This window comes from Lampetra planeri, unplaced genomic scaffold (assembly GCF_965212315.1).
Source record: "Lampetra planeri unplaced genomic scaffold, kcLamPlan1.2.h2 scaffold_361, whole genome shotgun sequence".
Classification (NCBI taxonomy): Eukaryota; Metazoa; Chordata; class Hyperoartia; order Petromyzontiformes; family Petromyzontidae; genus Lampetra; species Lampetra planeri.
The window spans coordinates 49,966-62,191 of record NW_027615184.1 but is presented as its reverse complement, the minus strand read 5'-3'; the positions used below and the strand labels follow the sequence as shown (position 1 = coordinate 62,191).

Below are 12,226 nucleotides of genomic sequence, written 5' to 3'. Positions count from 1 at the left end.
TACTATAAACATTTCTGCATTTCCCACCACAGGTAGAATAAAACAAGATATATTAGGAGGATAGTTGATAGTTACTCTGCAAATATATATATATATATATACACACACACATATATGTATATATATATACGATTCAAAAATAGCTCAGGCTCACTCCTGATTTGAGATGTACTTCTTTACAATTTGAACACAAACTAACCAGTTATTTCCAGTGTCAATAGCATAAAAATATATGTCAATTGTTTTTTGTTTTTTTTTGTCCTGTACGCTGTTCAAATGAAGCCAGGGGACATGAAAGTTGTTGGCGCAGCCATAAACCAAGCAAATGATTTCAAGTACAGGGTCAGAATGCCTTCATGGATTGATTAGTGCATGAAGTGCTGCTGCTCACAGGTAAAACACAGCTGTCAGCTCACACACACACACACACACACACACACACACACACACACACACACACACACCACACACACACACACACACACACACACACACACACACACACACACACACACACACACACACACACACACACACACACACACACACACACACACACACACACACACACACACACACACAGGTGAGATGATGGTTCTGCTGTAATACTGAGGGAGACGACAGTGGTTCACAGGTCCGGGCGAGTCGGTATCTAGGCAGCGTCACACAGGATCTGCTCCAGCACCGTCAGCAGGTGTCTGAGCCCGTAGATGTAGCCGTGATCGTGGGTCTCGCTTGGGAACACGTGGGCAAAGTCAATCATCCTGACCTCCACCTCCGCGCCGCCTCTGCTCCTTTCCGTTGCATCACTTTCTTGTCCTTTCATCATCTCCTCTTCACTCCTCCTCCTCCTCCTCCTCCTGCTGCTGCTGTCCTCCCTCTCTCCATCCTCATCCTTCCCTTCCAGTTGTGATTTGTTTCCGTTTCCATTTGGTGGTTGCTGCGACTCACCTGATCGTTTCCATGGAGAGTTATTTCCTTACACAGCGCTAACATGTTCTCTCCTGAAACTGAGCTCACTTTCCCTAAAGATCCATCTCCACTGTTGCCATGGAGATGACTTTTGGTACAGCGGAGGATGCCCCCCCTTCCTGTGATTGGCATAAATGGTGCTGTAATCCCAGGGCATGGCTGCCTGAATGTTGTTGTTGTTGCTCTCCGCCACTTCCTCTTTCTGGCTGGTCCCGTCCTGTCTTGCCCTCCCCACCCCACCCCAACCTGTGTCACCTGCCTTTGGACCGATTATCGGGCCGCCGCGGAGCAAGGAGAAGGGGGGTGAGGAGACAGAGGAGGGGAGGCCCTCATAGACAAAGAGAAGGGAGCTGGCATAGAACACCAGCTGGCGCTGGGACTCAAACCAGCGCAGGATGTGCTGAACTCTGTGGATGCTGGCGGACACGGCGTCCTTCCTCAGACCTACGCCGTTACTGAAGAACTCAGCCAGGCCTGCAGGAGAGAAGAACACAGATGAAGCTGCATGGTCTTTAGTCTGGGGCCCGATTCACAAAACCTACTTAAGAAAGAAAGTCTTCTTAGCATCAATAAACAAGACAAAAAGTGATTTAATTATTCTCTCAACTTTCATCGGAAGATGAAAAAAATCTATGGAAGACAAACTTTGTCTTCTAATTCCTGCAGTGTAGGCCTCTATATCAGATTTTGTCAAGTCATAAGAAGTTTGTGAGCATTGTTCTGAAGAAAATATTGAGGAATTGCACTTATGAACATTATCTAAGATATAAATAAGAACAGATTGGAGAATCTGGCCCCTAAACTCCTCAACTTATTCGGAGTAAATACATTGTAAAGGTACTTTTTAGGTCATACTCATTTCATCACTAAATAGATAGATACTTGTATTCATCTTTAGGAGAAATTCACTCATTTCATCAGTAAATCAAACGTGAGGAACAAGAACGTTCAATTCAACATTCTGCAGACATCTAGAACGTCTTACTGACTGTGAGAAGGTTAATCATGAGATACCGTGAACAGTAACGGGGACTGAAGACAAAAACCAATGAGATAGATTTACATAGATATACTGTGGGGGGTCGGTTCTGAACTGTGTGTGTTCATATATATATTCCTATATATCACTATGACAAACATACTTATATTACTCAGAATCTACAGCCTAATGTATTTATCTGTTTTTGCCAAAAAGGTTTCATGAGAAATACAACGTACCATCTTTGATAGTGTCCTTTCCCAGTCCTCTGCCGTAGTGCTGGTCGTAGGTGTCAAATGAGTCACTGCACAGCTTATATACCTGAAATTACATCAAGACATACGTCACGTTTCTGGCTTTACTGAATCTGGACTATGAGCAGATGAGCAGTTCAATGTACATTGTCATTTACAAAACCAACGGAGCAGGGTTGTTTGTGTCAGAGGCAGATTGTGTTTGTGGCTTTAACATTTGATGAATGTGTGTAACACACAGGTCAAGTGGTAATGAAACTTGTGTAGTTATCAGTATTCAGTATCAGTATTATGATCATTAATATTTCTTGAAAAGGTTGTGCGGTGTCACTGTTTCTGAAGGGATACAATTGTCACCACTGGAGTAAACATGGACAACAATGTGAGCAGACAGTCGACGGTTACCTCTCAACAAACCTCGGGACTGGCAGTTCAAGTGTCATGCGTCTTCAAGCAAAACAGTGTTTCTATAAGAACTATGGATCAGTGCATGTTGAAATTGAGGTCTGGTAATGTTTCACTATGCAAAGTTAAACTGCAATAAACCCCGTCATGAAGGTGAATTGTACATGAACCTCTGCAGAGATCGTATGAGCAAACGGGAGCAAATGTGAGTGGGCAGCATGTTCACCATTGTTTACACAGGGTGGGGACATCCAACTGTAGTTTCATTCTACCTTCATTCTACCAGCTGTGGCTCGGCGTAGAAGAGGTAGAAATGCTCCAAAAATCTCTGGATTGGAACTTTAATCCCATGTCGACGTGTCAGAGTAACCTTCAGCTACTGCTACGGTCCAATTCACTTATGATACTGGTTGAGTTCAGTCACTGGAAACTGCTTACAATGATACTGCACAGCAAGAAATAGGTGTGTGTGTGTGTGTGTGTGTGTGTGTGTGTGTGTGTGTGTGTCTTGCATAAGAACCATTTGTCAAAGCTGTTGTCACTTGGTGTTGCTATGTACTCGAGGAAGTTAAACATTGATAAACCTTGAAGAAACAATGAGTGCTCTGCCCTTCCATGGAAATAAGTGTGACAGAAAGACAGAGAGACAGAGACATAGAGAGAGAAAGAGAGAGAACTTGCATATCTATCTAAATTATTATCACAAGTGTGTTTTCATTTGTGTGTAATCACATAAAAACAGTATTTTTCTTCACCTAAGTCCATGATGTGATGGCCCTTGGCCTATGACAATTACTCTACAGGCCTTTTACCATGTTAATTCACTTAGGAAACCCAAATAAACCTTCATTCATTATGTACTTGAGACCTCATTAAAGGTGAGTTAGATATACCCTCTGCTTTCTGAAAAAACTAGTATCTAATAACTTGTCTGTTTGTGCATTAATCTATCTGACAACAAGGTTTAATCTCACTAGTCAAAGACCTACAGGTCCACCCCATGTAGATCCAGTTATGAGAGGATCACAATGTGTGTTCATAGCTCCACTGCCTGGAGACAATCACTGATCAAAAAAAAAAAAAAAGAGAAACAACCATTTACATTTGCAGAGGTCGGGTGTGAGCTTCACAAACACAGTACAGAACATGGTAATGAGACCAGGACACACTGTGTCAGTGAGTGTTTTATAGGAGTGTGTGTACGGGTGAAGGATGTGCTGATAAGCCCTTTGCACATGTTTCTCTTTTGACTGTGTTTGTTCTATTTTTCATATAAAGGACATGATAAGATAATGACCGGGCTGATTTATTATCAGAACATTTTTCCCCAAACATACAACTCGTTTCCTGTTTTCATGAATGTTAAATATGTTTGCGACCAAACGTTCCTGTCGGTCATCAGATTCATGAGGGGGCCCAACAGCTGCTGTAATAAAACTGACGATGGCACCAGACAAGAACAGAAGCCTGAACAGAATTCGCTTCACTAGATTTACTACCTCAATAAACACGTATTGATCGTCTCCATTGCTCGTTTCATGTTTCATGTCCCATGTCACTCTCTGGAATGGGATCATTCACTCTAGGCCATGAAATGAAATGTTGTAGAAACAGTACCATTAGACCTTGACCTTGCCTTCAAGGAATTACATAACTACCTCTGCCAATGAGGTTATGTTTTTGCTGTTGCTGTTTCTTTTTTTGTTTCATTGTCTGTTTGCAAAATAATTCAAAAGTTCTGAACAGATTTGAATGTAATGTTGACTAAATGCTGCCAGTGGACCAGGACCAGATGATTGAATGTTCTGTCGTGTTCTGGAACCATCTGGATCCAGAAATCTATTCTGAAAGGATTCTTACTCATTGTCAGATAAGGACATTTTCATCAGATGTGTATAGAACTTTGTTTTACTGTTGAAAAAAAATGAAGAACAAAAATAAAAAAGTGCATAATTTGTGTAACAAGGTTGCTAATAACTTTTTTACCAATTTTTTTTTTTTTTTACCATTTGACTTTTAGTCACAAAGTCATGTTGTGATGATCAATGAATTCATTACAGTACAGTAGATAAAACGAATGTAGGATGATAACACTGGGTAGAAATGACCTGCTTGGCAGAGGTCTGCGCTTTCAGAGTGCTTTTCTGGTTTTATTTGGTGTTTTTTTTTTATTTACTAAAGGCTTCTACGTACTTTTTACGGACACGGACACACCTGAATCAAAAGCAATAACACACACACAATAAAATGCAAGTTTATAGCAATGAGTAATGATCCCATTAAAGCACATGAGGGAAGTTCAGTGGTCAGATTAATGGGTACCTGTTCCCACACGACTAATTCAAAGCTTCCCAAAACTAATTTTTTAAAACAAATGCCACAAGGGTTAGGGTTTCACTTGACATATGAAAACCACAGTCAAGCCCTTTAGAATAATTTCAGTTTGGAGGTGTTATCAAATTAGTAAACACTACAAAGAGACCTCGACACCACCACAGGTCCTACTCACTCTCATGCCCAGGACCAGGAAACCCATCTCCTCCATCAGCGGGTACTTTTTGATCTGCTGTTCTCGTTTCTCCTGAGAGGCGAATGGATCGTAGCTCCTCTGGCCCAGCTTCACATCCATGATACACGGCTTGGCAAAGCGTCGAGTCACATCCTCCAGCTTCAGGTAGAGATCTGAGTCGGAGCCACAGACACAAGGGTGATACATGTGGTGTGGACTACACATTACATCCACGACTGAGGAAGCTAAATCTCTTCTGTCCCCTCAGGATCTTCATTGTCCGTACATGAAAGACTGGTCTGGTGCTGGTCTGTCTGTCTGTCTGTCTGTCTGTCCCAGGGACAGGATCCCTCTGTCTGCGGTTCTCCCTGAGGTTTCTGCCTTTTTCCCCCGTTCAATGTTGTTGTTTTGTTTTTTTTTCCATGTATTTCCCTACACACGCACTTCGTATAAAAGCTTTATCATTCAGTATATTCTGTCCTTTGTCTCTGTACATGATCTGTAGATACTGGGAGAGGGATCTCTCTCTGTGCTGTTAAAAGTTTTTTTGGGAGTTCTTCCTTAAACTGAGTCAGAGGACTCCGTTTCTCAGTGTGTATGTGTATGTACACACTGTAAAACCGTTGTGGTTCAGGTAATTGGGCTGTGTAAAAATTTCCCTACTTAGATTTCCATTCTTCTCTCTCAAATTTCTCAAAGTCCAGCGTCTCACCACTGGGGGTATCCGGAGAGGACCAGGTGCCATAATATTTGGGAAGGTGGTTCTGCAGCTCGAGAAGACATGGATCACAGCTGTCCTCAGCATATACCTGGTATGAAGAAACACATCTGTATTACACTACATCACTACACACCTGGTCTAAGAAGAAGTGACTATTTCATCAGGTATCTCAGCATGTAAAAGCATCTCCACCTACTGCCGGTGTACTTTGAAGTACTAATTCTGGTTATTAGATTGGCAAATTACTCACCGAGGACTGAAACATTTACTGTTCATTGATCATGATCAGGTTGATCATATCAACCTTTAATCGAATCAGACTCCTCAGACATTCAAGTGAAGGTCTATGATCAGATGATTGCTGATAACTACATGTCTGACATCTGCACTGAATAATAATGATTTTTTTTCTCATTTAGTGCATTTGTTAAAGGATAGTTTATTCAGACACTGTGTGTGGATCATAAAAGCCCACACAGTGGTGTAGCATTATAATTGGATGATTATGATATGCAATTTGCAGAACAAATAACTTGTATTACCACAGGGGTTTTGGCTGCATTCAACAGTGTTTTGTAAAAGGGGGGACATACAGAGCTGTGGAGTTCTGAACAGTGTATGTATGTAAGAGTGTAAAAGTTCTGGAAATGTCTGTGGGTGTTGTTACCATGCTGTAGAACTGCATCTCTCGTGGACCTCTGGGTGCAGGCTGGAGCTGTTTCAGGACTGTTCCATCTGGATGCTGCAAAATACCTGCAACAAATTATTCAAACTGCTGTAAAGACACAAGGATTGAGAGAAAAAAGTGACCAGTTATCCCACCCTTTATTCACTTTTATGAAACATCATAAACTACTAGATTTTAGAAACTGGTAGTGGTAGTTTCTGTGTATAGTACCGTGTGTTGGCACCAATACTTGCTCATACTATTTTTATCTTCTAGTTTATCACGGGTTGGATTATGAATCCTGCTAGTGCTCGATAGTTTGAGTTTGGCCTTAACCTCAACTTAAATCTCAACATATATTTTGTTTCAGTATGAGAACACATTTTGAAAACTTTCTGAAATAATGTCCTACATTAATGTTCCTCCTCTGCCAGCTTTCTCTGAACATACTGAGGAAAAAAAATACATGATGAAAAGATGTTACATCATTGCTTGCTGACCACAGCTGATTTACACAGTGCAGCTGTAATAGCTGGACTGTGTAAATCTTCACTGGAGAGGATTAGTCTGTCCTCCGGTGGAGCTCTAGGCTCCTCTAAGAACACAGATGTGTAATTATACATTGACACGCACACACTTTCTTCCTAGAGATGCACAAACCTGAGGTTTTGTCAAATCTGTGGTGAGTTAACTCCAATCACACGCATCACTAACCGTGACTCACTTGTGCTGATACTAATCTTCAATCCACTGTGTTCTATAATAAAGAAGTTGTAGGGGAAGATGCTTCAGAGTCATGGGATCTGGGGAGTTCATTTGCACAGGACTGGTGCTGAAAATCACCTTTAAGTACATCCGTCAAGAAGGTCATGTGAAATGCAAAATGCAATTTACCGCAAAGGATTCTCTGTTGTCCTTCACACACTGGGTTATGTTAGTATGTCAGGATAGTCCAGTATTTTTTTTAGAATATTTCTGGTTCATTTCCTATTTATACTAAAAACAGGAGCGTTCACTGTGTCAGTGTGGTGACCTGATAGCTACATGAACAAACTCACTTTCAGAATGTAGACTAGAATAAAACTGGCTTAGTGGATGCATGAGCCTCCAAAACAGAGATTTAGTCCACACAGTGCTTATTACAGCACGGCATATGTTTGACAACGGGCGCCAAAATATGTTTTGTCGTCTTTCCTTATGATTTCAAGTCCAAGCAACAAATCTAGGATTCTCCGCAGAGTGGTTTGTGTTTGGGTCCACCTGTCCCCATGAGTCGTAAAAACGAATCAATGAAACCAGTTTATTCATTGTCGGATGAAAAGCTCCACGCCCAGTCCCTGTGGCACATTTAATGGTCTATAATTTACACATTTTATCAATTAGCACATGTATACAGCACCTACAGGGAATACATACTCAGGGCAAACCAGAAAGTCACTTTTAGTCAGCAGCAATGCACGCCGAACTGGATTCCAGTGTTTGTTCAACAGCTCACTACAGTGGAGAGTAGATGCAGTGTTTCCCCTACAATTACAGAATTTCATCTTCATTCCTAGGGTTACACACAATATCATTGATCATTATCAGATATGTGCTATGAACTTATCATGAAGCCCCGCACTACCCCCCAAATAACCACTTCCAAAAATTGAACCATTAAGCCGTAAAACAGAAATAATTTCTCCCCCAGTTAATATTGAACATCCTCTATTCATGTTCAATCATTATTTAAATCCTATTTTATTTATATGTATGTATATACACACACACACACACACACACACACACACACACACACACACACACACACACACACACACACACACACACACACACACACACACACACACACACACACACACACACACACACACACACACACACACACACACACACACACACACACAAAAAGGTTTCTTTGTTTCTTCAGTTCAAACAGACCTAGGGGAAACACTGAAATGACACTGTTGGCTGCGTCTCAACACAGTGTCAATGTCCTCTCACGGGCCAGTGAGCTTTACCATATTTCACACCACTGTTAATTATTCTTCACTACCAAGCCCAGAGATAAGAAAAAGGTTAAACAGCTCCACATTCCAACTCTGAGCAAATATACTGCAAGTGTGCTTTACTAAATGTCTGTCAGACAAAAATATGAATTAGGTTCTTGTCACAGAGACCTTGTGCTGTCTATTGGAAACACAAATATCTTCTTGCCCACATTCACAATTACATTACGTACTTACATAGACTTGTAATTCTAAGTCCATTGGTACTTTTGAATAGTACTGGTACTATACTAGACCTAGTACTAACAATCACTTAACAATGTTTTCTCCCTCCTCAAATAACTGGTTACAGTTATTTGAGTTATACATGATATGCATCCATGCTCAAGCCATCACATCAGTGGCATGTTAAATATCAAAACAGTACGACTGACACAAACCTATCAATTTAAAAAACAACTTACTAAAGACATAGGAAATGTGAACTTTAATCAGGAATTTTAAAGCCACCAGGTATCAACTGTCTCCATCTGCTGCCCAGATTTGAACATGCTAGGATTTTTAAACCATTTATCTTATTGCATAACAACTTGGTCACAGGCAATTCTATGCAAACCACTGCATAGTCACTGGATAAAAAGTATACATATACATAATACCTTTGATGGCAAGACATTATCATGATTCCAATAATCTATATTGTATTAAATTGCAATTTAAAATAAATTTTATTTCTGTCGTTTTGCAGTTGTTTTACCTTGATACTTAGTGGTAAACTTAACTAACAAGTTAATGGAACGCCATACCTGCAAGTTTGGGTTAAAATCACCACCACACACACACCAATGACTGTCCTGCATTTTTCTATAACTTACACTGTACTTCTTACAATGTCTACATTGATGGGCCTTTGTAGAACGTGCTTGTTCATGTAAGTGCACACTGAGAAACAATCCTAATCATTTTTCCACTATAAACTGTTTTGGAGAAAATTCTCTGCTACAGCTTGAAGTGTTTTCAACATTATATGATTATTCAGATAATAATCTGCTGGATCATTTCTGTCTCCCATGAAGAGTGTAGCTAACGGAGTTCAGAGTATGGGAAAAAAAACTATATAATGTACTTTGCCACACTCCTTACTTTGTCTGCATGACGAGAATAAAATTATTTTTGATTTGGATCGATCTTCTGCTAGTCCGAAAGTCCAAAGTCCGACTCAGTGAATGTACGTGGTAGTTGATGAATGAAGCACTCATTCATCATCCCCTATTGATTGTAAACCTGTTTCAGTGACCAGTTTAGTTGCTACAAACAAAATCTCACCTGAACAAAGAATTTTTTAAGTTACTTACTTTAACAAGAAATCATTTTGTTCAATGTTCCGTGACATGAATCAATTGATAATTAGTAGTACCAAAGCACACAGGCACAACAATCAGAAAACTGATCTTTTCAGTTTGCATAGCTGAGGTTTCTTGCATTTTTCCTCCTGTTAGAAGTCTCTTTTTTCTCAGCACAGCCAGCGGCCACATCATCCGCACAGCCAACCTTGACACAGCAAATACTTGTCCTGAAACCACTTCTTTTCAAGAAAAGGAAGAGGGACATCACTAACCAAGTCGAAATACAGATTTGCAGAAACAACACTGTCATGCACGCCATTAGCAGCAAGTACAACACCACCAAAGAGACCGTTCTAGATGCATGGCAGTTAGACTTTACTGATACAGAGAATAAAATATATAGCATATATATAGAACTGAACGGTATTGTCATTATCCACTGTGAAAACAGATTTGTCCTCTGCTACCAAAATCCTTAGGGTAAGTGAATAAAGAGGAAGTTACCCAATCTATGACATATACAGTACATGAGCGTGTCAAATCACTTAACTTTAGCAAATAGATCTGGTGGCATGTTCGTCAGCTCAGAATATATATTAACCAGACACAAACACAGGATCCCTCATATGAAACATGTTTTACAGGCGGATGCAATGTCTTAATGCAACTGACTGACCAGCAATGACTCATCCAAAGGAGAATGGACTGTAATCTACACCAGCTAGTAATTGTATCACGCACAACCAATTCAGCTAACATCTCACCAGATAACACATTATGGAGGCTTTTATAATGTCAGGTGTAGGGTGTGTGTTTTCTCAGTGAGGAGTGTGAAGAGAACGTGTTTTCAATGGACACTAATCAACACAAATTAAGACACATATCTGTTTGGCGTAATTTAACACAAGGATTCATAAGGGTTGATGATATTCGACTTAATAGGCCTGGTCAAAGAATATGAAATCGTGAACGAGTCCAATCTTTTGAACGGCTCCTTTGAATTAACGATGAGAACCGAGTTGCAGTTGCGTTTGCGAGCCGTTCTTTTTCAAGGCAAACTGCCTTCATGTGACGCGTGTCCTGTGAGTCGCTCAGGTGATCACACCAGGTAGAGTCGTATACGGCATTTACGTTTGTATCCTGTTTGTCCAGTTGGGCGAGTTGTCTAGAAAAAACAACATGTGACAACTGATGATGCTCAAGTTTATTCTAGCCTTATTCATATTTTTCCTGTATTTCTGAAAAACTGTGAAAATTGTGACTTCACCGCCAAAGCATAATCAGTACTTCAGAATAAATCCCATCAATATATTGGTGGGATCCAAATCTGACCTTATAAATGCCATTAGTAATAATTTAAATAAATATAACAATGAGCCAGTCTTTTGAAGGACTCCTCCAGATCCGGCTCCCTTCAAAGAGAATCAGAGGAATCAGAGGGCTTTTATTGTCTCTGTCACTGTACAAAGAAATTGGGAAAAAAGAAAGAAAAGAGACATAAATTCCATCTCTACTGTCAGTACACATTCAGCTGAGAGCTCCAACAGAAGCCGGTGTCACAAAGTTTACTCACCCACTTTATCCACTCCATACTTGTGTCCTGCCACCTGATGTGACAGCGGGACGCAGCCGTTCAGATTAGCCGGTCCCGGGGCTCCCTGAGGCCGCTGGCCGCTCTTCTCTTTCGCGGGAGCGCCGGCAGACACCTGCGGGGACCTGTTGACCCCAACATCGGCTGTTTTCTGGGTCAGTTCCAGTCTGCCGAGAGCTAGAGAGGACTCCATCATCACTCGATGATGAGTTGTTGACATTTGTAAAAATAAAAATAAAAATAATAATAATAATAATAAATGTCTTGGTCAACAATACAAAACGCTGTTGTGTGAATTCACATACTGATGTCACATAAGCGGAGACTAATTCAGTTCAGTGTCTGGGGTTGCGAAGCCTTAATGGAAGAGCTCCAGTCCAGGCCGGTGCTCGCTGTTTTCCACCGCCGACAACGAGCACGCTGTCGGAAAGCCACGCTGTCGTTATCCCCTCGGTGTCCGACGGTGCAACATGCTTCGCCAGCAGCGCTGATTCAATGATTCTCATACCTTCAACAGCAGTATTAATACATTCTGGCCACATCCCACTTCCTACACTGTCAAGCGTTGCGGGACCACGCACGACTTCCGCTTGCGGTTTCCAAAATAAAACGTGACTTGATTCATGGTACGAAATGGACTGCTCCTAATAACACTGGTGACGGTTGTCGTTTTTCGTCAACAGTAACCGCCCGGTATCGCCTCAAAGGTGTGTCAGGTCAAAGTGAATGTCATTTGTCGAAAATAATCCAACCTCGAAACGTGTCTTCGTGAC

At 41.0% G+C, this 12,226-nt stretch overlaps 1 protein-coding gene across 1 annotated transcript; it reads right to left on the bottom strand.

The window, feature by feature from the left end:
• Positions 1–652: 652 nt before the first annotated feature.
• LOC144740956 (inositol polyphosphate multikinase-like) lies at positions 653–11,646 on the bottom strand. Its single transcript, XM_078623648.1, has 8 exons — positions 11,587–11,646; positions 11,436–11,541; positions 6,508–6,593; positions 5,832–5,928; positions 5,120–5,292; positions 2,191–2,272; positions 1,071–1,446; positions 653–788 (listed from the first exon to the last, which is right to left on the bottom strand). The coding sequence occupies exons 1-8, from the start codon at positions 11,644–11,646 to the stop codon at positions 653–655; spliced, it is 1,116 nt and encodes a 371-aa protein (XP_078479774.1).
• Between the last annotated feature and the right edge of the window lie 580 nt (positions 11,647–12,226).